The sequence below is a fragment of the Rattus rattus genome, chromosome 9, assembly GCF_011064425.1.
Source record: "Rattus rattus isolate New Zealand chromosome 9, Rrattus_CSIRO_v1, whole genome shotgun sequence".
Taxonomy (NCBI): domain Eukaryota; kingdom Metazoa; phylum Chordata; class Mammalia; order Rodentia; family Muridae; genus Rattus; species Rattus rattus.
The window spans coordinates 59,673,729-59,700,326 of NC_046162.1; the positions used below are offsets into that span (position 1 = coordinate 59,673,729).

The following is a 26,598-nucleotide window of genomic DNA, read 5'->3' on the forward strand; positions in this document are numbered from 1 at the left end:
GATCAGTCACCACCATTACACCCCTTACTTCCCCTACACCAAAATGCTTTTAACCGCCTCCATTGGATCTCTGTGTTATTTTATTTTCTTTGCTTTGGTCTATACAAAAACAAAAAGGAAAGAAAAACCAATAACCAAAACATAAAGTGTTGATAATAAGACTCTCTGAGGGGATTTCCATTTCAGTCCTCCCCAAACCCATGTGCAGGAGGTGGTGGGAGTCAAACAGGAGTGGGAGAAGAAAGCCCCTCACCACACACCAGAGGGGTGAGCTAGAGCACTTCTGCAGGTCAGATGGGCCAGTGTGGAGCAGTGTGAGAGGGAGCTTCACCCTTGGGAGGGGCAAGGCAGACTTAGCATCCTGAAGAGAAGGGCAGGTCCTAGCAGGGGCACTTAAAAAGTCTCCACTCTCTCCCGCTACCCGCAAGAAGGTCCCTGAACTTTTCAAAAGAAGCTTTGGATGTCAAGGGTTTGGGCCTTGAACCTGTGTCTTGGATATCCCAGGAGGTCAGGGCAGTTGGATGCTGAAGTTCAGTGAGAAAACTGGCCCCGGAAAAACAAAGGAAGCCCTGGGGGGGTCCAGGCAGCTGGAGTCAGCAGAGAGGGCTGCTGTGCAGGGACACAGGCCGAGTCTAAAGCTTTAGTGGTCATAGCCATAGTGGGGAGGGGGAGAAAGTACTGAGCCTGGATCCCCAGCCCAGGACAAAAAAGCGGGAGCAGACACCATCCCAAAATCCCTACGGAGGAACTCTCTGGAGCGCGTGTTCAGGAAGAAGTCCAGGCTGGCTCCCGGGGCTTAGGTACTTTTCTGTCTCTGTCCCACAGTCTGCTCTGGAGAGCTTTCCAGGTGAGAAACAGCTCCTGTGGGGCATGTGGACATGGAGGTCAGGGGCTTGACAGGCCTGTATCCCCTGGAAGTTCAGGGTGCTATTGTGACCTCTGCCTATGACCCCAGAAAAAAACTGGCCTTTTTCCTTATTTGCTTAGAAGTAGCTGGAGGTGCACAGACTCACCAAGCAAGGGATGAATGTAAAGGAGGGACCTCCCCACCCCACGCTGTGCAGGCCTATAATCCACCTACTTAAGGGACCAATGCGGGAAGATCCTAAATTCAAGGCATGTCTGGGCTCCCGAGTATTAAAGGCTAGCCCAGCCGGTTTAGCAAGACTATCTCAATATAATAAAAGGCAAAACCAGGGCTGGAGATGCGGCTCAATGGTAAAGCCCCTGCCTAGCAGTCATAAGGCACAACAGGTTCAGTTCCCAGTGTAATAAAAGAAAAAAAAAGGTGACACTGGGCATGGTGGTGTCGCTAAGGCTGGGGAAAAGCCACAGACTTGAGGCCAGCCTGGGCTACACAGTGAATTTCAGGCTAGCCTGAAACACCGGAGTAAGACTCAATAGTCATATTCACCATCATCAGAGGAAAAGCAGGCCAAAGGGTAACAGACCAAAAAGCACAGGACTGCCACACTCCTTCCCCGCCCCCAAATGAGCCATGGTTTATAGCCCAGGACCGAGAGGTCCCCACCAGGCCAGAGAAAAAATGAAGTGCCACTGTATCCACAGCTACAGGCAGAGGGCAAGGCCGCAAGACAGAAAGGGGCCTTACTGAGTGAGGCGGAGCCAGCTAGGCCAGCATGTGGTCTGCAGCGGGGTAGGGAGGTCTCAGGCCGTCGCTGTAGGTGTCCATGGGGTAGTCGCCATCCATGTCCATGTGCATATCCAGCGGGTCCAGAGGCACATCGCTGGAGTACATGGGGCGGTAGGTGGCATCCATGTCTGGGGATGAGAAAGGAAGACTTATCCAGAGGTCTGCAGGCCACACCTGAGAGCAGAGTAGGCCTGCGGCTTACCTAACTCCCTCCCCGCACCCCACAGCGGGGATCTAGACCGGAACACACTGGCTACTCTCACCCACACAGCCCCAGGCCCTGGGGTAGGGCTGCACACACTCACCGTCTGCATAGGGTTCGTTGATCGGGATCATGCTCTGGGCCTGAGGAAGGACAAAAAGATATAGGGAAGCGTGGGAAAGTATCCTCTGGGCTGCTTTTCCACCAAGGAACAGAGAGGTGCTCCAAACAAGGGGCCAGGAGGCCTCCTCCAACACCACACCACACCCACACCCAGAGGAAGAAAGGAAAGCTCTATGTTGCCAGGCACTGCCCTGGGTAGAGGTCTAGACACCAGTGACTTGGGCACAGACAGGCCAGAGCAGCTGTGGAGAGGGAGGGGAGAGAGGTCGATACAGGGTGCGACTGGCTACACAGTAGCAGTGTGCAAATTAGAGCAAGACAACCGTGGATGTGGGCGTAGGCCAGTGGCAGAGTACCTGTCAAGCATGGCCAGGGTCCCGGGTTCCATTACACACACACACACACACACACACACACACACACACACACACACACACACTCAAACCCTTTATATTCCTGTGAGCAAAAGAGATATGTAGCTGGGAACAGTGGGTGGATCATGCCTGCAACCCCAGCACTTAGGAGGCTGAGGCAGGAGGATGATGCGGAGTCCAGGCTAAGCTAGGGCTAGAGCGAGACCCCAATTCCTATTAATTCCAGCATTTAGTGGTCAAGGCAAGAGAATCATCATATATTCAAGGTCAGCCTGGGCTACATTATATAGTAAGACTATCTCAAAACACCATCCCAGACTACAGATACAGCTCAGAGGTAGAGTGCCTGCAGGGTATACACAAGGCCCCGATCTGACCCCCAGTACTAAAAAATACCCAAGCAAGCAAACAAAAGCACACACAAAATAAAATATTAGGTATGCTTCAATCTGCTATCTCTATGTCATAAAGGACCCCACTGCTGGGCTGGAGAGATCGCTCAGAGGTTGAGAGTAATGGCTACTCTTCCAGAGGTCCTGGGTTCAATTCCCAGCAACCACATGGTGGCTCATGACTCTCTATAAAGGACCCCATTGCAAAATAAAATAAAAATCTAAGTCAGGCATGGTAACCCATACCTTAATGGCTTTTAGTCACAGCACTTGAAAGGTGAAGACAGAAGGATTAAGAGTTCAAAATCGGGCGGGAGAGATGGCTCAGAGGTTAAGAGCACTGACTGCTCTTCCAGAGGTTCTGAGTTCAATCCCCAGCAACCACATGGTGGCTCACAACCATCTGTAATGGGATCCGATGCCCTCTTCTGGTGTGTCTGAAGCTATAGTATACTCATATACATAAAATAATTTTTTTTCTTTCTTTTTCGGAGCTGGGGACCGAACCCAGGGCCTTGTTCTACCACTGAGCTAAATCCCCAACCCCCATAAAATAAATTAAAAAAAAAAAAAAAAAAAAGAGTTCAAAATCAGTCTTGAAGTGAATCCTGAGTTTCAGGCTACCTCTCTGAGGTCAGCTATGCCTCCTCGGACAGCAGTGAGCTGGCCCCGTGCAGTATGTGGCTTGGACAATCAGATGTTCAAGTCCAGTCTGATACTCACAGCCTCCCAGGCAGCTGGGTCATGCTTGAAGAGCGAGTTGGTGAGTTCCACAGACACTCGCTTACGGTAATCTGGGTTCTTGTCCTCGGAGATGCGGAACAGGACAGCAGCAGCGTAGGTCGCTGAGCAGAGGGAAGTTAAGACCAAGTCAGAGGCTGCTGTCAAGGCCTGTGGCTGGGAGAACAGAGCTCAGGTTCCTCCCTCTGGGGCTTTCCCACAGTCCCGGTCCCTCACCGGTCCCCTCATTGCGGGAGTGGAGCAGTTCCATGAGAGGGGCAGAGGCGCCCTCCGCGTCTATGGCATCGGCAGCCTCCTTGTCCTGGGCCAGCTCGCACAGCACTCCGGCAGCCACACGCTGGATGTTCTCCACAGAGGAATACAGGAGCTAGGAGAGAGGACACAGGTGGGGGTGAGGAGTGAGGTAAACGAGGCTGCATGGCAGCAGCACTGCCCAGTCCTGCCCTGTCTGGCTATCTTAGAAAAGAGAGAGCCAAAGAAAGCATAACGGAAGGGCAAAAAACCCAGACCAGCCACTGCTTCCTGAGCTACCAGACCACCATACCTGGGCAGACACAGCCTCTGCCAACATGTCAGCATGTGAGCAGTGTATTTTATCACAGCCCTATTATTATATTATTATTATATACTATACATTTTATTATATATAATTATTATATTATATAGTATATATAAATATACTATACAGAGTATATGTAGTATAACATTATATATTATATATACTATACATAAGCACACACACACGTACATATATATGTATATATTTTTGTTTGTCCAGACAGGATTTCTCTGTATAAGAGCCCTGGCTGTCCTGGAGTCCCTTTGTAGACCAGGCTAGCCTCGAACTCACAGAGATGCGCCTGCCTCTGCCTCCCAGGTTAAAGGTGTGCACACCCAGTCTATTTTTTTGTGTTTCTATATGTGCGATTCTATGGTGGGCACATGTGCACTTGGGTACATGTACTTGTGTATGAAGATCGGAGGTTGAAGTCACGCGTCCCCTTCAGTGGCTTCTCAACTTTTCAGACAGGGTCTGTCTCTGACGCTGCAGCTCCTGGTCTGGCTAGGCCCGCTCCTCCCAATGCTCGGGTTAAAAACATGCGCCTGAGGGCTGGGGTCTGATCTCAGCTTCTCAGGAGGCACAGCGACTACCTCACTGGCAGCCATCTCCCAGCCCCACTACTAATTTTAATTGCTCTTTCAGTTTTTTGCCTACCCTGGTAGGATAAGGCATTTTTCTGTGTATTACCTCAAAGCCTGTCCTACAAACCTACAAGTTCATATGAATAAGAGGGATGTAATGCTAACCAAGAAACAACCCATTCCACTGAAGGTAGGATGGGATTCAGTCTGAATACTAATAAAAAATATTACCCCACCCAGTGGGCTGGAGAGATGGCTCAGCGGTTAAGAGCACTGACTGCTCTTCCAGAGGTCTTGAGTTCAATTCCCAGCAACCACATGGTGGCTCACAACCATCTGTAATGGGATCCGATGCCCTCTTCTGGTGTGTCTGAGGACAGCTGTGGTCTTCATAAAATGTACTCACAAAATAAATTTTTAAAATTTTTTTTTTCAAAGGAGAAAAAAAGTCTTGGGCTGGGGATGTAGCTCATGGGTAGAGTACTTGTCCCTGAGCTTGGCCCTGGGTTCAATCCCCAGGACCACAAAGTAAAACAAACATATCCCTTTGGTGAGACCTCACTGCATATGGCTGTATGACATACTAAAGCATTCTTCTGTTTCGCTTGATTTAAAAGATAAGGTCTTGCTACTAGCCCAGGCTACCCCAGAACTGTCTCTCAGCCCTCCAGCCTCAGCCTCCCCCATGCAACATCACACACTGCCACTCCTTTTTTAAAGTCAAAGATAACCCAGGCTAGCCTTGAGCTGACCCTCCATGGCTAATCCTCCAGCCTCTGCTCCTCAGTGCAGGAATGAGAAGCGCGTACCGCCACGCCCAGTTGTTTCCTCCAACACCATTTCCTCACCATTAGACAAAGAGCTTGTTTTTAACAGCTGTGCCTGCAATTGTTATCTCACAGCACACATCTCTGTCCATTTACGTTATGCTAAATGATTTTCCCCAAGAGAGAGTCGGCTTTGAATTCCAGGTCAAAGGATAGCTCCCAGGCTGCCCTTCCCCCACCCCAAGTAGGGCACAAGATGCTCAGTTTATCCAACCCTCAAGTTGGCCAATTTGACAGTGGAAAATGGCCTCTCACTGGGAGCTGAATTTCATTTCTGTAAATCCCTGGGCTGAGCCCTGTCTGCTTATGAGCCACCTGGGAACCACTTGTTGACTCTGTGCACACAGCACGGCTAGGACCCAGAGTTAATGAGCTCCGGTGTGCGGAGGCACTCCCTCCTATGTTCCTTGTTTGTCCCTTTCCAGTTGTCTTGAACATGCAGATGCTCTTAATGTATCTCTAGAAGGCTCTTGTGATCTCCCTCGCTTCTAAGTTTGGAAAGCCACTTAATCCACCACCCTTCTACACAGACCTAGACTAAGGCTGACCCACACATCCTATCCTCCCCCCTCCCTCCAGGAGTGACTGGGGACGGATCTCCTGCTCATCGGTACCCGACTTACCTGGACAAACAGGGGAATGGTGTTGAGCCGGAAGATCTCCATGCGGTTCATGGGATCTCGGGCGAGGATGTGCAGGGCTCCGGTGCAGCCCTCCACGATCTCCTCCATCCTCACACCATCCTGCATGAGAAGATGAGAAGAGCCATGAAACAAGAGGAGGGGGACAGGTGGCCCCTGGACAAAGCACACCCTGACACCATTCATCAGGCCCTAGAGTTGACATTAGTGTCAACTCGCCTCTTCTTCTAGACACATAAACCCTGAGGACACACCCCAAGGAGTCCATCCCTGACACCACTAAGCTCTCTTACCGTGTAGGGCTGCTGGGTGCCTGCAGCTACATGTCGCTGGGCATCCTGGTGGGCCTTGACCAGCAGCTGAACGAGGCGGGGAATGACCGCGGCCTCCTGCAGCGGGGCATGGTTGGCGGGGCACAGAGCCAGGTTCCGGATCAGGCCGATAGTTGCCTGGCGAGAAAGAAGGCAGTGATTGATTGGGGGCTGGGGGGAGGTGGTCCTTGAATATCTGGGGGATGCCAGCTCCCTATCCTTAGGTATTTTGTGCCTCCTGTCATCCCTTCTGAATCCCAACTCCATTTCAGCAGCTACTGCAGTGTGAGGTAAGTCCTGATTCCCCAGCTGTGTGGCACACAGCTATAACCCCAGCACTTGAGAGAGGCTGAGGCAGGGGGATCAAGGTGATCCTCAGCTACAATTTGGGGTTAGCCTGGAATACCTAACACTTTATTTTTTAAAAAAAAAATCTAGATTGCTGAGGTGGGACATGTCGAATATTCTCAGCAGTCAGGAGCCTGAGGCAGGGGGATTGCAAGTCTAAGGCCAGCCTGGGCTACATCTCAGGGAACCCTGTTTTAAAAAATATCCAGAGTCAGGAAGGGTGACAAACACCTTTAATCCCAGCACTTGGGAGGCAGAGGCAGGAGGATCTCTGTGAGTTTGAGGCCAGCCTGGTCTACAGAATTATAGGACAATCAGAGCTATAGAGACCCTGTCCCCCAACAACAAAATAAATAAATAAGTGAATAACTCTAGTAAGAATAAATAATAAAACAAACGGAGGGAAAAGCATCCTCCTGCCCCCTGAACAGGGGACACACCCCTCACCTACCCCCCACAGTGGCTGTGGCCTTTACTGGGTACCTTGACCAGTGGCCACTGGTTCGGCTGGTTGAGCAGTTTCACAATGGCCGGGATTCCATAGTTGAGGCGCACAGAGTTCTGGGCCATCTCAGCCTCGGGGTGGCGGCTGGTAAGGTGGCGCAGGGCGCAGACGGCGGGCTCTGTGATGTCATCCTTGTCTCCGGCTCTGAGGATGGCGTGGATGAGCGCCTCCACGCCGCTGTTCTGCGTCACCAGCGTCTTGTTTTTGCTGTTGTTGCAGGTCAGGTTGGAGAGGGTGCCCGTGGCACAGGTGAGGACGTTGACATCATCCACGCTCAGCTGATTGACCAGGATCTTCAGCACGTTCTCCAGGCCCTCCTGAGACAGAAGGGAAGAGCACGAAGGGTAAGGGACACACCGTCTCTACACAGCCTCTCCAGTAGGTCCAAGGGGAATGAATGAACCGGCTGAAGGGCTTGGTCTTGCTTGTCTAGAGCCAGGAACCTTGACCTCATGGCCTCCCATGCCTTGAGGGAAGCCCTTTGCAGCTCCTGGAGCACTAGAGCCAGGGGGCTGAGAAAAGCTCCTCCACAGACCCAAAGCTGGAGGCCTGCCTCTAAGTCCAAGCTCTACGTGCTTCATCCCCACTGGCCGCAGGAGGCCTCTGGTCAGGAGGAAGTTAGCAATGGGTCATAGGGTTCAGGGTCAGCCAATCCCCTCTATATGCTTCTTACCTTGCTGGGCCTTCTCTGTCATACCTGGAGTCCCCAAGCTAAATCTACCCCCCACACACCTAATTCCTAAATCACACACCTAAATCCCTAATTCAAAAACCTCTCTTCTCCCAAGGATTGCTATGTAGGGCTAGGCAGTGGGTCAGAAAGGCTCTGGGCCTTGGAGATACACGTCACGGGTCAGAACGCCAGCTCTGTCATTTACTGGCTCTGAACATGGGCTCTCAACTCCAAGCCTCGGTTTCTTCCACAACCAATAGGGGGCCCCTTACTCCCCCTCTAGATGACTGGGAGTGTCTGTCCATGGAGGATGCTTGCTTGGTGGCGTGGTGATGGCTAAGCACTGGAACAGAGGTCTGCTTGGAAGGTGGTGCCACAGACGTGCCCTGAAGCTGCAGTGCGCTGTGGCTAGCATATATATATATATTTGCCTGCCTGTGTGTCCGTCACCATGTGTATGTCCGATGCCCTCAGAGGCTAGAAGAGGACATCAGATGCTCTGTAACCACTGAGCAACCTCTCCAGCCCTTGGAGTACAGCTTCTTACTCCAGGGTCTAGGCCCAAATTGTCCCCTCACCTGAAGCCCAACGTAAAGATGTCAGCCCCCTTCCTTTTCCCTTCCCAAACCCTAAACAGGAAGAAAGCATGATGTCATCTGGGCCTTTTCAACCTTAGCCACGAAGCAGGAGGACTCGCAGGTCCCACAGGTCATAGGCCAGGGTAGAAGGCTGGCACGGTTTAAGAGACTGGCCCAGGCCCAGACTCCTCTCTCACCTGCTTGGTGGCCACATCCGAGAGATTGCGCAGAGTCCACAGGCAGTTCTGCACCAGGCGGGGGCTGTTGCTTGTCAAGTGCTTGCCCAGAGCCTGCATCCCACCTGGGGAGGGGACAGGAGTCTTGTCAGCCTCAAGGGAGCCTACCCTGATCATCCTGGCTCCAGAGGTCACTTTTTTGTATTTATTCTTTTTTTTTTGTAGATTTATTTATTTATTGTATATAAGTACACTGTAGGTATCTTCAGACACACCAGAAGAGGGCATCAGATCCCATTACAGATGATTGTGAGCCACCATGTGGTTGCTGGGATTTGAACTCAGGACCTCTGGAAGAGCAGTCAGTGCTCTTAACCACTGAGTCATCTCTCCAGCCCTTGTATTTATTCTTAAAGATCATTATTATTTGTGTGAGGGGGGTGGTGTAGGGGTGTGGAGGTGATGTGCAGTACCCAGAAGAGGGCATCAAGGCCCTCCCAATTTGAGCTACAGGCAGTATGTGGATGTGGATACTGGGAACCAAACTTAGGTCCTCTGGAAAAGTAGCAAGAGCTCTTCAGGTTCGAGTCTACTCTTGGGTTCCCAGACAAGCCACCTTGCGGTTCTCACACTCACCAGCCTCCACGATGGCAGGTTTGTTGCTGGGGCACACGGAGAGCACCTTGAGCACCCGGCTGGTGGTCCACAGAAGCTTCTCGTAGCTGTAGTTCCTCATGATCTGCACAAGACCCTGGGGTCCCCCATTGGCCAGGATGATCAGCTGTCGGGGCGGGGAGGGGAAAAAGGCTGAGTGTAAGACAGAAGGCATTGTGTGGAGGCGGTGCAGCTGTCATTATAAAGCTCCCGCTAAACTGTAAATGGCTTTCGTGACTATCGAGCCAACATCTCGGTGGGGGGAAAAAAAAGCGATAGCATCAAATGCTGGCAAAGCATGTGGCAAAGGAAAGCCAGTTACAGCCATTATCAGTGGTGGTGGTGGTGGTGGTGTAATGAACCGTAATCCTTTAAGAAAGGGAGCTAACCCACTGAGTAAGTCTAGAAGAACTTAAAAAAAAAAACAAAACAAAACAACAACAACAAAAAAACATAATGAAAATCAAAAGACCTTGTTAGCCCTGCCAGGTCTAGTGTTCCGCACCCAGTAGTTTGGGAGACTGAGGTAGGATTCCAGGTCAGCCAGGGTTAAGCGAGAGAGACCCTGACTAACAAACACAGAGAGGGCCGGAGAGATGGCTCTCTCCGCAGTGAGGAGCACTGGTGGCTTTTCCAGAGAGCGCAGGTTCGATTCCCAGCACCCATGTGACCTATAACAATCTGTAATTTCAGTTCCAGGGCATCGATAGCCCTCTGCTGGCCCCCAAGCCGTCTCTCCACCCTGCCCCGCCCCCCTTTTCAATTCTAAGGACTGAATCCAAGGTCACTCGGGAGGCTAGGTAGCTTCCATCACTGAGTTATATCCGGATCCTTAATTTCTTCCCATCCTTAAAATATTAGTTCCTAAGAATTCAGAAGCAGGCCCAAGAGACCCATTCTTCTGTGTCTGTACATCCATACGCCTTCCGGGAAGTGGCCTGAAGCCGCAACGGTGTTGTAGGCTTTGGTGGAGGGACCCACCTTGCTCTCCTGGTTGCCATAGGCCAGGAGCTGCAGGCAGTCGGTGGTGATGGCCAGGAATTTGGGGTTGTTCTTGTTAAGTAGGGGCACCATCTTCTGCAGCCCGTCCGCCAGACGCACCGCCATCTTGGCGCCCTCCTGGTAGAGCAGCAGGTTGTGCAGTGTGGTGATGGCGTAGAACAGGACAGACTCTACGGGGGAACTGAGGAACAGGCAGAACCCGTGTGAGTCAGTTGTCAGAGCCCGGGCCTGAAATGAGGTCTGGAAGGAGTCCCCACCACATCCAGAAAGCTCACCCCAAGTCAAGAACCCTATGCAAATATGCCCTTCCCAAAATCTCATTCTTCCTCAAACACAAACCCTTTTGTAATTTTGTTTATGCGTGTGCATGTGTGTTCTGTGGGTGTGTGTTGGTGTGTCAATACAAATGAACGTGTAGATTCGCCAGAAAACAAACTCAGATGTGCTCCTCGGGAACACAATCCCCCTCCTTAGACACAGTGTCTCCTACTGGCCTGGAGCTCACCAATTAGGCTAAACTGGTCAGCCAGCAAGCTCCACGGATGCTTCTGGTTTCTGTTTCCCCAGTGCTGGGAAAACACTTTACCACATCCAGTATGTTTACATGGGGTGCTGGAGATTAAACTTGGGTCCTCACGCTTGAGAGATAAATAAATACTGAGCCACTCCCACCCACCCACCCACCCAACTCCTCCCTTTTCCTTCTTTCATTTTTTTTTTTTTTTTTTTTTTTCCGGAGCTGGGGACCAAACCCAGGGCCTTGCGCACTAGGCAAGTGCTCTACCGCTGAGCTCAATCCCCACCCCCCCCCCTTTTTTTTTTTTAAAGACAGGTTCTCACTGTGCAGCCCTGGCTAGCCTAGAACTCTCTGTATAGATCAGGTTCGCCTGGTAGAGATCTGCATGTCTCTACCTCTTGAGGGCTGGGGGTAAAGGAGAACACCACCATACCCAGTCAGTCCCACTCTTTTTTTTTTTTTTTGGTTCTTTTTTTTTCCCTGGAGCTGGGGACCGAACCCAGGGCCTTGCGCTTCCTAGGCAAGGGCTCTACCACTGAGCTAAATTCCCAACCCCCTCAGCCCCATTCTTAAAGGCCTCGGCACATCTTCTCTCTACTCCCTCCTCTGAGGTCCCGCAAGGCGCTAATTGCCTACGAGGTCCCTGGACAGCTGAGTTACTTCTGTGTCTAAGGTCATACAGGAGAAGCCCTGGGAGAGGATCAGAGGGGAGTGAAATCAGCTTCCGCCCTCAAAGAACTCTCACTCGCATCAGGACAAGGGCCAGGAAAGGGGGGGGGGAGCACAGTTGGGTGGGGGTTAGCCATACTGTTCTCTCCTGCTAGGATAGCCTACCCCTTACCTACTCTGAGCACAAAGCCCCCGCCCTCAGCGTCTGCCGCTCTGCCTCCGGGCACTCTCAACCATCCTTTGCTACAACTTACATCCTATCCTACCAGCCGGCCTGCCGTTTACACTACTGTCCTTGGGGTAGGCTGTGAGCGGCTGAGACCTAGGATGGGTGTGGTGCTCCTTGTATACGTGTGGAAGCCCGGGACCCCCCAGCTCCCATGCTGCAGAGGCATTGAGTACCTGAGCATTCGGACCAGGGCTGGGATACCTCCAGACTTGAAGATAGCAAGCAGCCCCTCTCGGTGGTGGGAGAGGTTGTGCAGGATGCTGGTGGTACAGCGGGCAGTATCCAGGTCACTGGTGTTCTGCATGGTCCGCACCACAGCCGCCACCAGCTGGGGCGAGCCCATCAGGGCACGGCGGGATGCCTCCTTCTTGGACAGCTGGTTCACGATCATAGCCGCCTTGGTGACCACTACCTGGAGGAAGTGCGTGAGACCTTGAGCAGAGAGCCCCAGGCTCCTCCACAGAGGGAAGGAAGTCAAAGATTTCCTCCACAGAGCTTAGACGGCCCATCCCTCTGGGGACAGCCAGCTCTATCCCACCCAACCTCCAGGCCCTTCACAGACCGGGTCCTCATCGTTGAGCAGCTTGGTGAGCTCAGGCAGAGCCCGGGTGGCCAGCTCTGCGTCGTCCTGGTAGTTGATGAGATGTACAATGGCCGACTTGAGTAGCTGGGATGGTTCGGCCAGTCGCTGCAGGTTGGTCGTCTGCCCCTCCACCTGGGTGGCCAGGAGGAGAGAACTGTCCTCGCCTGAGACACCTGGGCACATGGCCTCCCGCACCCGCTTGGCTCTGGCCGTGGTGGACATCTGGTACTCCAGGTCGCCTGAAAGCCAAATGGCACAAGGACTGAGCCGCAGGAGATTTTTTTACGGGGACCCCGAAGAGCAAGGTCAGCCTTGCAGACATGGCTCCGAGCTACCTCGTGTTCCACCAAAGGACAGGGTATCGCTCATGATTCTGAGCCTAACCGGGGCCCCTGGGATACATCATCGCCCTTGCCTATATCATCCCATTTATATCATGACCCGCCCAGCGCAGGCAACTCTACAACAGCTAATTAAGACTTGCTTTTAAAAGACTCGTGTCTGACACCCTATTATTACAAAAGTGACCATGGCAATATTTTTATTGCAGTGCAATAAGGAAGTAAAGGTCAGGACACACACTTGCTCAGCAAGCACTCTAACCACTGAGCTGTATTCCCAGCCTTAAAAAAAAATTAGGGGCCAGAAAAATGGTTCTGCCATTAAGACCACGTGTTACTTACTCTCGGAGAGGACACAGGGTCTATTCCTAGCGCCTACATGGCGGCTACAGCCCTATCTAACTCCAGTTCCAGGTTCAGGCGCCCTCTTCTGGCCACCATAAGCACTGCACCCATTTGGTACACACACTTCACAGACATGCAGGCACATATTCACTCGCTTAAAAAACTAAAAATATTTTAAGTTACCCAAGTTGGCTTTGAACTTACTTCGTACTCAGGTAGATCTTGTACTTGTAATCCTCCTGCCTCAGGCCTACCAAATAGCTGGGACATCATATACTTTTGCTACGATGGCCAGCTTAGAAATAAATTACTAACAGCTTTGGTTGGATGTGTAGCTTAGCTGGTAGAATGCTGGCCTGACAAGGTTCTGCTCCCAGCAGTGGATAAAAACAGGCACGCAGTGGGCTGAGCGGTGGCTCAGTGGTTAAGAGCACCGACTGCTCTTCCAGAGGTCCTGAGTTCAAATCCCAGCAACCACATGGTGGCTCACAACCATCTGTAATGGGATCCGATGCCCTCTTCTGGTGTGTCTGAAGACAGCAACAGTGTACTCATATATAATCAATAAATAAATCTTAAAAAAAAAAACAAAACAGGCACGGTGGCACTCTCATGCAATTACACTACTTCAGAAGTGGCAGCAAAAGGAAGTTGAAGGGCACCCTTGGCTACGCAGTCCCAAAGGACTCTTTCTGGCCTCCAGGGGTCCCCCTCACACACAGTTGTGCATATGTTCATGTAGACCCACACACATAAATGACAAAGAGGAATGGCTAGTGGTGGAGTACTTGTGCCAGACACTGTGTTAAAACCTTCCTCCTGCTTATTTAATCTGTCAACAATAAGCTCACAAGGCAAGTACAACACTGTCTCCACTTTGCAGGACACTGGAGAGTGAGGTCATAAAAGCAGTGGACTCAGGAGCCCAGAGCCTCGCTCTTCCTCCACCAGCGTAGTCAGTCAAGAGATTAAACAAGTTAAACGTCATCAGTCTAATGATACAACTCACTTTCCACAAAGTAGCAACTCAAGAAAAAGTCCCATATAGTCCTGCTGTGGCAAATGTCCCAGTGCCCTAGTAAGTAGAGAGGCAGGAACAAGGCCATTCTCTATGGGGAAGGAGAGGCTGCCCACAGGGCTCTCCTACCTATATACGCTTTCCTTTAGCTCCTAGGAGATCACCTGGCCTAACTGGACACAGAGAGGTTCCTCCCAGCACAGCCAAGGAGGAGACCTGGGACACAGAGGCTCAGTTCATAGAGCCCTAACCAGTCACAACTCATCCTGCAACTGTCCAGGCCTCAAATCTCAAATCTTCTGGGACATTTAGGGCCCTGGGGGCATCTGCAAATGACAGTCCTAAAGCCATGTGCACCTTTGTCCCAGAAGGGAATGGAACAGTTGGACTGGTAGAGTATTTGCCTTTGTGACGGGAACCCACAACTGAATCAGCTCCCCCATACCTGTCCTCAGTACAGTGCTAGCCCAGTCTAAGCTTGAACTATGACTCTTCCACCAGACTGGGGGGTGGGGCGGGGCAGGTTGTTCCCTGTCTTTCTCATCAGACATGAAGTTTCTGGAGTGAAAAGAATATGCCTTTCCAGTAATCTCCAGGTCTCTCCAACCCCCACCCCAAGGGCTATCAATAAAATCTCCCTATTACATTTCTAAGACCCCAGAAGCCAAGAACTCTGGGCTCCAATGGCACCCTGTGACGTCCCACACATTCGGAATTCACTGGGGCGACTTCTCTATCTCTCTTTGGGTAGTCACGCGTTCCCTTCAGACTTCCCGAGTCCTCAGGAGTGGGAACTGTGAAGCCGGCCGGGCGTGGTGGTGCACGCCTTTAATTCCAGCACAGGGGAGGCAGAGGCAGGCAGATCTCTGTGAGTTCAAAACCAGCCTGATCTACAGAGGTGTTCCAGGACAGCCGGGGCTATGCAGAGAACCCAGATTGAAAAATCTAAAGGGAGTCCAGACCTTGGCTCTGTGGCACCCCTTGTGTGTAGGTGGTAGTTTTCTTGAGTGTGTACTGTCTGCCGCAGGTGTCATCCTCATCGAGGAGGCCCTTGCTGCTGACAGAGGGCACACAGGTATTGACACCGGAGTGGATGCCCGAGTCATAGGTGTACGTCTGCTGCCACTCCGTCACCTTGATGGGCTGTTCAATAAGGTTCATCACCTCCATCGTGGCTGTTGAAGACAAAACAGGAGCACAATGTCAGCTGCCTAGAGAGAGACACCATTACCTCCAGTTCCAACTCAGCTGTAGCCCCCATCCCTGAAATCGTCCCTTCTCCTGAAGCCCTATCATAGCCTCAAGGGCCTCAGAGGGTTACAGACAGCAAGGTACAGGGGTGAAGTAAAAGGGCACCCAAGCCAAAATGGGCCTGCCTGACCAGAAGATGGCCTGGGGGCACAGTAGGGCTGCAGGGGGACCATTAGGAATAAGCTCTGGGTTTTTGCAGGCTCCAGCTCTGGTGTGAAGACAGGAAACAGTCAGATCCCTCCAGCCCAGCCCAGGGCTCGCCAGCCTGCCCCAACCCCAACATTGCCAGTGGAAAAGGAGCTAAGGGTTTCAGACAGCTGCTGGGCTCTGCAGACCTGCTCTCGCTCCACTAGAGCTCCCTGGGAAAGGGTGCAGAGGCATAGCAAACTATCAGCCATTGGATGAGAAACTGGGTGGGGCAGGGAAGCTGTCCGACAGGTTCCTCTGGGCCGCCCAGGGCTTCCTCAGAGTTCCTGAATCTCCTATTCCAGAAGGTCAAGCGTAACCAGGGCTTCCTCTCTTCCAGCTCCCAGCATTCTGAGCTCTAGGGACCAGTCCAAATCTTGGCAAACGACTCCCTCACCAATCCACCTCTTGTTGGGTGCCAACGGCTTCAAAGTCAGGTTCCACCACACTCGATGGACTGCTGTGGGGACGGTGCTTGGGAAGGACTCGCTATGGTGACAGCACTTAGTAGGGGGTCTACTGTTGGGGACCAGGTTGTTGCTGTCCTAACTGCATCACCCCTAGGGTGTTCGTTCACCATCCACTTTCTAGAACCCGGGCTAGAAGAGCAGAGTGGAGCAGGCCTCTTGGGGGGGGGTCACTGCTCTTGAGGACTCTCACCCTGTTCTGAGGACTTGGGGTCACTTTAAGGCTCACGGGCATCTGCACCTACTTGATGTGGGCTCGTTTGGTCTGTTTGGCCCCACTGTCATGGGCGCGGAAACTACCACTACCTACATACAGGCAGTCACGTAGAGAGACAAGGGAATGCCTGAGGACCTACTATGTGCTCTCACCCTTCACACATGCCTCCAGACCTCTCACAAATGCCATCAGCCTTGCACGCACATGGGTTTCAAAGCTTTGCCCCTCAATTTACAGATGTGGAAACTGGCTAGAAATGGGATCAGAGAAGGGACCAGGCATAAGCGAGCTTGATGCCGAAGCCTTCTGCCTCTACACTCCAAAGCAGAATGTTCAGAGAATGAACAGAGCCCAGGCTAGTCCGCTCGTAAAATGGGGTGGCGCCCAGGCTCTCTCAAACAGGTTGTTCCACCGTGATGGGGGAGCCTGCAAAAATTAGGGTGGGGCAGCTGGTGTACTGAGAGGCGCCACCCCAGGAACAAAGAGAATCAGGGGCCTCTTCCCAGTGACAGCCCCGACCCCACCTTCACTGCATGACGACAGAGGGGCATGGTAGAACACGCCTGTCATGCCGGTACAGAGGAGACTGGGATAGGAGGTTCACCAGTGGGAGGCCAGCTACAAAAGGAGGCACTGTTTCGAAGGGGGAATAAAAAGGAGATCTTGATGAATGTTCTCCCAGCCATTCCTGGGACGCACAGCCCCTCCCCTGCCACGAGCAGGCCTAAAACAGACGGAAGCAAGAGCAGCACCAGCCCCCAGCTGCCACCTTCCACCATTCCCCCATCCCGGGTGACTCAGAGTTTCGTTTGGGGCTGATAAACAGCAGCAGGCCCAGGCCACCGACAGCAGGCTCGGTGCCACCAGATGTGCACAGCTGCTCCCAGACACTTGCCTGGAGAGCTATTTTAGAACACCCCCGCCTGCTCGTGCTCCCCTCCACCCAGCTCAAGCAGCGAGCAGTAGGAAATCAGGAGCTTGGAGGCGGCTCATGAAAATCCTGCCTTCTTCCCCTTCTCCTTCCTGTCCTCTGCCCCAAGGGCAGCTTCCAAAGAGAGAACTTGGGGAGCTTGGGAGGAAGTCATCTTTGGGAGATAGAAAAAGAAAGAGAACCCTGAGCTCTTGAGAAGGTGAAACCCACCGGCACTGACCCTCTGTCAGTGCCCAACGGAGGCGAAGATGAGGAAGAAGGGCCTGGAAGGAATGCACTCCCTGGTACAAGCACAAAGCTGCCTTCCACTGATAGCCATACAACCAGCCATCTAGGACCCACAGAGATGGGAGAAGGCTCATCTCAAACCAAGAACCAGCCTCAGCTCAGAAGGAAACACTGCAGTCAAGAGTAGCCTCAGGAGAGGGGTTCCCTCATAGGCTGGTCCTCAGGTCCAGCTGGTCAGGCCTGAAGCCAAGGGAAGCAAAGGGCTGGAAAACTGCCCAGGGACAGGCAGAGGTCAAGGGATATCAGAGGGCAAGCGTCCAGTTCTCTAATAGCCAGCGAATTCCAACCCTGCTGGTAGGCCTTTGCTGACTCCCAATTTGTAGGTGGGGACACTGAGGCTCCATGGTGCAGAAGTGGTGGCACTCTGCTGGGCGCTGGCCCTGCCTTACCTGCAGACTGGAGTCTTGGAGAAGCTGCGCCCTCTGACCAAGGGGAGGCGCTGTTGTTTTGCTTTGAATGATTTGTTTTTCATGTGCCTTGGTGTTTTTGCCTGCCTGCATGTCTGTGTGAGGGTGTCATGTGAAACACGGAGTGACAGGCAGTTGTGAGCTGCCATGTGACTGCTGGGAACTGAACCCGGGTCCTTTGGTAGAGCTGCAGGCGCTCTTAACCGCTGAAATGTCTCTCCAGCCCCTTCGGGTGTTTTTTTAACCTGAGAAAGGCTGGCCCCATGATCTCAGAAGAGGCACACTGACTGCACACCAGATTCTGACAAGACTCTAGGGTTCCTGTGTCAACGAAGGCTAAGAGTGAGCAAGGTAAAGAAGAAGACAGCTCAGAGAGGGGACACACCAGAACTCTTCACAGACACAGCTACCCTTGCAACAGGAAGGCTGGTAGTCAGCCATCAGACAGGATGCTACATCAACTCCACCTTTCTCCCTACCAACTCCTCAAGAGAGCCTGGGAAATTTCTTCCACAACAAGCAAAAGTACAGGTTTGGCCATTCTCGGGGTGGAGAGGCCGCACCCAGTTCGGTCTCAGCATTCTTCACCCTGGATCCACAGGTCAGACCTTCTGCAATGCCCCTGGATAGAACCAGGGTGGAAGTGAGTGAGACAGCGGTGGGGCCCTGCCCAGGCACTGGGCCAGAGATGGGTAGAGACAGAGACAGGGCGGGTTTCCGAGTTGAAAGGGGGACCTTTGTTTAGCAGTGGGCCTCTGCTCCATTGTTGGTAGCAGGGAGGAAGAAGCCAGCTTAGAGATCACAGGGTGGAGTAGGAGGGCAGGAAGACAGAAGACACAGGCCCTAGAAGGGTAGGCTGAGGGCCCTTCCCCCACTGGCTCCAGACTGGGGGCAAGAGCCCTGCCCTTCTCGCCCGTTCTGTGCAGCCAGCTGGGGTGCTGGCACCACACACCCTCCATCCAAGCTGTCCTGCAGAATGACGCCCAGTCCTGACTTTAAAAATAACCCCACCAAGAGTGACAGCAGCCTCCGGCCTAGCCAGCACCTGCAGGGACAGTCAAGCAACAAACACAGCTAGGCTGGGCTGCTAAGTGACAACAAAAAACCTAGAAATGTGCTCAGGTACAGGCTGAGCTACCCTAGAGGTCCTTGGGGCTAGAGGTTGGTACCCTATGCACACCCGGATCCACAGGCTTCCATCAAAGCAGGAGAGGAGCGGTTGGCAAGCATCTTTGCAAGAGGCTGTGGGTCTCTTGGCAAGACAAACCATTTACTCATGTGAGCCCTTTTCCTCAGACTGTATGTGATCTGAACATAGCTGCCACCCTCCCTGCCTCTCCTTCAACCTGAAGCAGTAGCCAGTCCCAACGGAACAGTCAGCACTTCAGGGTGAGGGCTTAGAGAGGACACCAGCCCTAAGCTTCCCTTCTCAGTGCCTCTGGATCCAGCTGAGATACTGCCAGCCATCCCAAGGACAGGAAAAAAAAAAAACAGGTTGTCATGGTTCGCACAGTCAGACATAGAAACTTCTAGAGACTGCGGATTCCAGGAGGGAACCCCTCACTGTCCCCCAGTGCCCCATTCTACCATAGTGAGAAGAAGCTCCTGGGCAGCCAGCATGGCCTCCGTCATCAGAATGGCCACGCTGGTAAGAGAGACAGCAGGAGCTACTCGTGCATGGCCCGTGCTGAGGACTGGAGAAGACAAGGGAAGTTTCAAAGGAACATTCTCACTTCCAGCCTGGAGGGCAGCCCAGGCCAGACCATGGCTGAGAAGAGGTCTGGAGTGGGAGAGGCTCAGGCCATGACCCAGCCGCTGTTTGTTCTCTTCTGGGCCGCTTCCCAAAGCAAACAGAACCGGGTGGGAAAATGAAGGGGATGTGTAGCAGAGGGAAGTGGCCTGGCCAAGTGGCCTGACCTAAGGAACCTCAGGGCTCCCCTAACGGAGGGCTCCAGCTGCAGCTGCATCCCTGATGAGGGCAGCATCCCAAGCCGGCAGATGAGCCCAAACCAGGGCTCCTGGGAGTGGAAAATCACTCCAGCTGTTACAAGCCACTAGCCAGCACCACTGGGGCTTAGGCAGCCCCATTAACGGCAGTTGGATGCCAGCCAGTTAGGGTATGATGTTGCAGGGGTAAGGCTGGACAGGAGGGACCTGAACCCTTAGTTTCCGGACAGCACAGGCTGCAGCGAGCAAAAGCTTTGCAAGAAAGCTTCCTGCAAATGCCTTGGTGGGGGCTGCTAAGAAAGTCCAGCAGGTAAAGGTGCCTGCAGCCTAGCCTGAGGAGTTTAATCCACATGGCAGAAGGAGAGAACTGACTCTTGCAAGTTGCCCCCTGACTTCAACCTGTATGCAGCACACATCGGAAATAAATACACGTTTGAAAAATAAAAACTTGCCATAGTGAGGGCATGGGAGGGCTTCACGGACGAGCAGCTTATGAATAAAGTACTTGTATGTCCTGCCCGGAAGCCCTCCCTGGGTTCTAATCCCTGTATTGTGCAGGAATAAAAGGAGCTCACCACCGTATACAGAGCTCACGTGGAGGTGCAAGGTCAAGAGCAGAGGAAGGTAGGGAGGAGAAGGTGGTTCAAGGTGGCTGCCTCACACAGTTCAGATTAAGGAAAGTTTTTTATTCTTACAAACTCATGTACATTCTTCAATTAAAAAAAAAAAAAAAAAAAAAGACGACCAGCCGGCTGGTGAGGGTGCGCACCTTTGAGCCTAGCACTCCAGAAGTACAGGCAAGAGTTCAAGGCCAGCCTGGTCTACAGAGTGAATTCCAGGACAGCCAGGGCTACATAGAAAACCCTGTCGTGAGAAGAAAAAAAAAAAAAAAAAATAGATGGCCAACTGAGCATGGTGGAGCACGCCTTTGATACCGACAAGACAGAGGCCGGTGGATCTCCGTGAGTTTCTGGCCAGAAAGGGATACATAGAGATTTTGTCTTTAAAAACAAACAAGCGGGGTTGGGGATTTAGCTCAGTGGTAGAGCACTTGCCTAGCAAGCGCAAGGCCCTGGGTTCGGTCCCCAGCTCCGAAAAAAAAGAAAAAAAAATTTAAAAACAAACAAGCAAAAACAAAAAACAAGCGAACAAAAAGAGAGCGAATATGGATTTCCCAGTGAAAGGAGGCAGAGCGGCAGCCCACAGTGAGGCAGTTTGTTGACCGCCTGGCCTCTTCTCGACATCGCTAGACATAAGATCTCTCTCCACACTGAGAAACCGCAGAGAAAGTTGAGCACCCTCTCTAACGCGGCCAACCAAAAGTTAAGAGGCCAGGAGGCTAGCTCAAGCAGACAGTCAAAGCTCTCTCTCTCTCTCTCTCTCTCTCTCTCTCTCTCTCTCTCTCTCTCTCTCTCTCCCCTCTCTCTCTCTCTCTCTCTCTTCAAACCTAGCCCAGGAAGTTGCTAGAAAATGGGACAGTCAACCACATCCCAAGAGAAAGGCCTCAAGGTGTCTGTCATCTGCAGAGACACAAATCCCAGTGACCCGTCCTGGTCCATCTCACTACCTTTTTCTTTCAGAGTTGCTGGGTCAGCCAGCTGTCAAATGCTAGTTTTCTATTAGGCCCTGTGGTCCTTCTTCCTAAAGTCCCCAAAAGAAGTTTCCTCCAAGGACTCAGTAGGTCTCGGACTGACTATTCCCCTACAGGAAGTAACTCCTGAGCAAGGGTGGCCCTCTCCAGAGGAGACGCTACTGTGAGCCTCCCTCCACCTGCTTCTCCTTTTGAAGGGAAGACCTCCCATCTGGGGCTGGAGAGCGGTCTCAGCAGTTAAGAGCGCTTACGGCTCTTGGAAAGGACCCAGACCAGTTCCCAGAACCCGCATAGCAGCTCCGAGTCTTCTATAACTAACTCTGCCTACTGGGGACCTGACACTGTCTTCTGGATAGGAAGTCCTTTTTTTCTGTTCTAGCCTCTTCTTTTCATAAGGACATCTGTGTGCCCCACCCACCCACCTTGTCCCTGTGGCCTCAGGGTGCTAGAAAGCCACAAGTCCATCCATCTCCCTGTGTGGTGCTCTGCCAGAATGACTCCATTCTCCATCTGTGCTTAAGTCAAGGCTCCTGGCGGAGGGCTCTCTTCGCTAAGGTCAGTAATCATGCTGTGGTTCCGTCCGGAATCTTAAGATCTGGTAGTAAGAGCCTCAGTCTTCAGGATGTACCAGTGCGCAGGCTCAGCCTAGCCCCAGGTTCCCACTCCCAGGCCCATTCTGGAGCCAGGTGCTGGGTTGGCAGAGGGGCCCAAACCAGTCATACCTAAGAAGACCTTGCACCACCAAATCCTCCCTTGAGGACTAGGGCTCTGGCTGACAGGCACCAACCTCCCCCCCCACAACCCCTCACCCTACTCCCACAGCAAGACCCTCCTGTGGAGGTTTTCATTGCCTAGATGCTAGGGTCTCCAGACCGGACAGGGCAGTAGAAACTCCTCTCCAGGCAGCCGGGCTGTGCTAACTGGCATGCTCCAGCAGGACTCTCAACCCAAGCCTAAATCTGACTCATGTGTCTCCCCCGCCTCACCCCCCGCCCATGCCCACTTAAACCTGGCAAAGCCCCAGACACTAGTTAGTGAAGCAGGTAGCTCCCACCTCCTATCCGGGGTCCAGCCCAGAAAGCTCTGAACCATGCTGTCCTTCCCTCTGGTCTCCCCTAACTTAGACCCTCTCAGCTCCTGGTCTGGAGGAGCTGCCTTACCACCTACCACAGCGACCAAGGCGAGCGGGGCAGCCGGTGAGGCTTCAGAGTACTGGCAGCCAGGGGATGAGTCACTCCCACCTGACAAACCTGTCCCGCCTTCACCACCCCCACACGTCTAGCAGGGCTCTCCTAAATTCCCTTCTATCCTTGGAGCTGAGGCCCTCCAAAAGGGGCAGTAAAAAAAACTTCCATTTAGGGATAAAGAGGTAGCTTCCTTGGTAGAGCGGTCACCTAGCTTATAGGAAGCCCTGGGTCCGACCCCCCAGCATGGTATAAGCCAGCTACAGTGCCACATGCCTGTGATTCCAGCACTTGAGAGGTAGAGGCAGGAGGATGGCAAGTTCAAAGTCTGAAGAGTTGACAGATGGCTGATTGGGCTAAAGCTAAATTGGACCCACAGGGTGGAAGGAAAAAAAAAAAATCCTGAAGGTTGTTCTCTGATCTCCACAGAGGTCTTGTGCATGCTCAGACACACAGGCACACACACAACATACATACATACATACATACATACATACATACATACATACATACATACATACGATGATGATGATGATGAATGTTTTATAAAGTTTGCCTGGGCATGGTGGCACACACCTGTTATCCCGGGGAGCAGTTTGAAACCTTCCCCTCTCCAGTCTATACAGCAAGTTCTAGGCCAGTCAGGGCTGCACTTTGAGACCCTGTCATCAAAAAGAAAGGAAGTAGTTCAAGGTCAACCTCAGAGGCTAGCCTAGGCTACAAGAGACTGTCAAGAAAGGACAGTGGAGGGGGTTGGGGATTTAGCTCAGTGGTAGAGCACTTGCCTAGCAAGCGCAAGGCCCTGGGTTCGGTCCCCAGCTCCGAAAAAAAAAAAAAAAATTAAAGAAAGGACAGTGGGGGGATACAACTTCCATCCAGGGCCGATGATGGATCCCATGGGAAAGTGCTTGTCTACGTGCAAATCCACAAGGCCCTGGATTTGGTCCTTAGCAGCCAAAAGAAAAAGGGGAAAGAAAAAAGAAATCCTTCCAGAGTTGTAGTAGAGCCTAACAGCAGAATGAGGTCTGAGCTTAGCCCTCTCTTGAGTCTAGCAACACCGGGCAAGTTGCTATCCTTCCCTGAGTTTCTGAGGAAGACATTAAAGTGTGCCTGCCTCTGTGAGCATGGTTAGTGGGAACCGTAAGGAAGCGCTTGGTACCAGATAGTCTTCTGGCTTTGAGCTACCATCAGTCAAGTACTTTCTGGGTAGCTAGGTTTATTAATTCCTGAGGTCGCTGAGCCAGGAAGGTGCTTTGACGCAGGCTGCACAGGTAAGGAGACACTGCTCAGGGATTCAAACTATCTCCGTCCAAGTCCCTGTTCTCAGAGCTGACCCCTTAGACTGTCTCCCTAGATCACTGTCCTTCTGTGGACCAGCCAAATGTGTCACCTTGTCCTAAAGCAGCTCTGCAGGATGACAGGCCTCCCTCTCATAGGCAATGACCTGTGGGCCCCCAGGAAGGAAAACAGTCAAGCAGGCCCCGCCTGACCTTCCGTTCCCACAGGCTGCATTCTCCAAAGCTCAACCTTAGCAGGCCAGACGGCGGCTCCAGAGGGAATGGGGTGGAGCTCGGGTGCGGGGGAGGCTTCTGTCACCCAAGCCCAGACTTGATCTGGTAAGAAATGACTAATCGGATCCTACCTTTGCTTCCCCTCCCTCCTGTCCGTCAGAAGCCAGCTTGGGCCGGGCAGCTCATAGCCCTACTTCTTCCTCAGTACTGTCTTTTCACCAGAGCCACGAACCAGATTCGCTAAACTATTCATTTAGTTCACCTAATGACAATGCCTACCCCTCCTCCACCTTGACACAGAGAGGACATGAGCCTAAAACTAATGCCCCCAGTTCTTCCTAAAGGTGGTCACACATATTTTACCAACCACAGGACCTAAGGCGAGATTACGGGGGGGGGGCGGCCCCCACCCCCACTCTCCTATTCACAACCAAGCACTACCTCAGCTTCCAGGTGAATCAGAGCAAACAGTGCTCACGACCCCCGCCCCATCTTCCCTCTGCCCCCAGCTAGCGCTGTCATTCCTGCTCTGCCCCCCAAGAAGACTGGGCTCCAAATACCTATGAAAAGGCCAATGTTCAGATTTGTACAGAAGAGTGCAGCAAGCCGAGTAGAAGTTGACAATTCCAGCTGGAGAGAGCTCTCAGCACAGGGAACCAAGGGAGGGCTCAAACTGTTCACCCTGAGGGTGCCTGGCATGGCAGACGCCTTCCATAGCAAAGACTTCCTCCTGTCCCACTTTCCCCGCCAAACACTCAGGAAAAGAGTGGGTGGAGGAGGGACTTCTGGCAAGTCCTCTAGAAAGGACGCACCTTCATAATTTAGAAACCCAGCGAACAGCAAGCAACATTCCTGCCCTATGCTACCCTGCCTCAATGGTCAGCCAGCTAAATAAACTGGGGGATGGAACGGGGGAGTTGGGGAAAAATTAATCACTCTTCCCAATCTTCCTAGTTTGGCCCAGCCCTGCCCCAACCCCATTCCTGGGGAAGGGGCAGAGCTTGGGAGGAGAGGCACTTAGCAGGCCTCATATAAGGGGGTGTGGTGGTCCCGTGAGGATGCGAAAAGGGAAGGAAGAAGACACTTCCCCTTTCAGCAACGCCCCCACCCACCCCCATTGGTCCCTACCTCGGGCCTTAGGGGCCTAGCAAACAGGATGGAGGTGGGGGCAGGGAGAACCGGGTCAAAGCGCACTGGCTGTGTTCAGCTTGGAGCTGACCAGGGAAGAGGCTTTCCTCTAAAGTACCACCAAGCCTTGAATCAGCTCTCAACAAGGAGACGGGGAAAATCCTAGAAAAGGCCCCCACGGTTACTTTCTCCTGGAAAGTTTGTTTGGAGTGATTTCTCAACAATAATGGGTTGCAGAAATCAAAAGATATCGCTGTTTCCCTACCAACACTCTGGAAACCACAAGCTACTAAAATCTGGGCGAGTGTTTCTTAATTTTCTCTACCGGCCCAGACTCCAGGCCATGCCACCAGGTCAGACATCGGTAGGGCACTGAGCCCAGACCCTTCACCAGTTCCCCAGTCACCCCATCCACCTCCGTAGGAGAAGCCATAGACCGGCGTACACTAGAGCGGAGGGAGGCGCCACAGGTCCAGCTCGGAGCTACAGGGCAGGGCCTCGGTCCTCCAAGCGCTCACCTGCTCTGCTCAGCAGGTGGGAATCGCGTCTCTGGGAAAATGTGCACTCGGCCCCCACAGTTGGGTAAGCTGGGCGCAGACAATAGGGCCCCACCCAGGCCTGGGGGAGTAGGGAGGGAGGGAAAGCGAGGATGACGCGTGGGGTGGGGTGAGGGTGGCCCCAAAGAGACTAGGCAGCAAGTTTCCCGAGCGGTAAATTCCTGTCACCGTGGGATCTGGGACCAGGCGGAGCGGGTCAAAGTCTGCCCGGTCAGCTCCAGGGGAGAGTCAGCGACGCCGCGTCGGGCAAGCTCCGCGGGCCCTGGGGGAGGCGCGAACTCCGAGGCACCTGCCCTAGTTCCTCCCCGCCCTTCTCAGACCTGCGGTTCACCGAGACTGGAGGGGCGCTCCAACCCAGATCGCTTGTCCCAGGGGTCCCGTGCCCCGGACCCCAGTGCGCCCCCTGTCGCTGGTGTAGGATGCGCTCCCTGGCACCCGCCCTCACCTGCCCTGAAACCGCTGGAACCAACCTCTCGGCCGCTTGCCCTACTCTACCCTCAGTGATACGTACCCCTATCGGGTGTACCTGAGCGTGGAGCCGGGCCGAGCCGGGTCGGGGTCGGGTCTGGCCGGGAGACAGCCGGCGCAGGCAGCGAACTGAGCTCGGGGCGCTCGGGCGGCGGCTGCTCCGGACTCTGGCCAAGGCAGCAACTCAGTAACCGAACAAAAGGCAAAGGGACCTGACAGCCAAGCCACACCTCTCGCCCCCTTGAAGCTCCGCCCCCTAGGGAGACTCCCACCCTCTGAGGTTATCTCACTGGCTGCCCAGCCTGACTATCCCATTGAGGGGCGGAGCCTCACGCCGGGACCTCTACCACGGCCGCCTCTGTTTATGCGCTCACCATTGGCCCCAGGGACTGCCAGTCGACTCTGGGGTGGACGCCAAC

The 26,598-nt window shown here is 53.0% G+C and overlaps 1 protein-coding gene across 3 annotated transcripts; it reads right to left on the reverse strand.

The window, feature by feature from the left end:
- Positions 1-62: 62 nt before the first annotated feature.
- Positions 63-26,385, reverse strand: Jup (junction plakoglobin). 3 transcript variants are annotated; one of them, XM_032912237.1, is made up of 15 exons: positions 26,238-26,385; positions 15,009-15,221; positions 12,322-12,581; positions 11,933-12,171; positions 10,324-10,525; positions 9,325-9,469; positions 8,710-8,813; positions 7,240-7,578; positions 6,391-6,546; positions 6,080-6,199; positions 3,703-3,853; positions 3,469-3,590; positions 1,960-1,999; positions 1,613-1,782; positions 63-861 (listed from the first exon to the last, which is right to left on the reverse strand). In XM_032912237.1, the coding sequence occupies exons 2-14, from the start codon at positions 15,214-15,216 to the stop codon at positions 1,631-1,633; spliced, it is 2,238 nt and encodes a 745-aa protein (XP_032768128.1). In that variant the 5' UTR covers positions 15,217-15,221; positions 26,238-26,385; the 3' UTR covers positions 63-861; positions 1,613-1,630. The 3 variants fall into 3 exon arrangements, with proteins under 3 accessions (XP_032768128.1, XP_032768127.1, XP_032768129.1); XM_032912236.1 differs by having other exon boundaries at positions 26,223-26,385; XM_032912238.1 differs by lacking the exon at positions 26,238-26,385 and adding an exon at positions 25,673-26,054.
- Between the last annotated feature and the right edge of the window lie 213 nt (positions 26,386-26,598).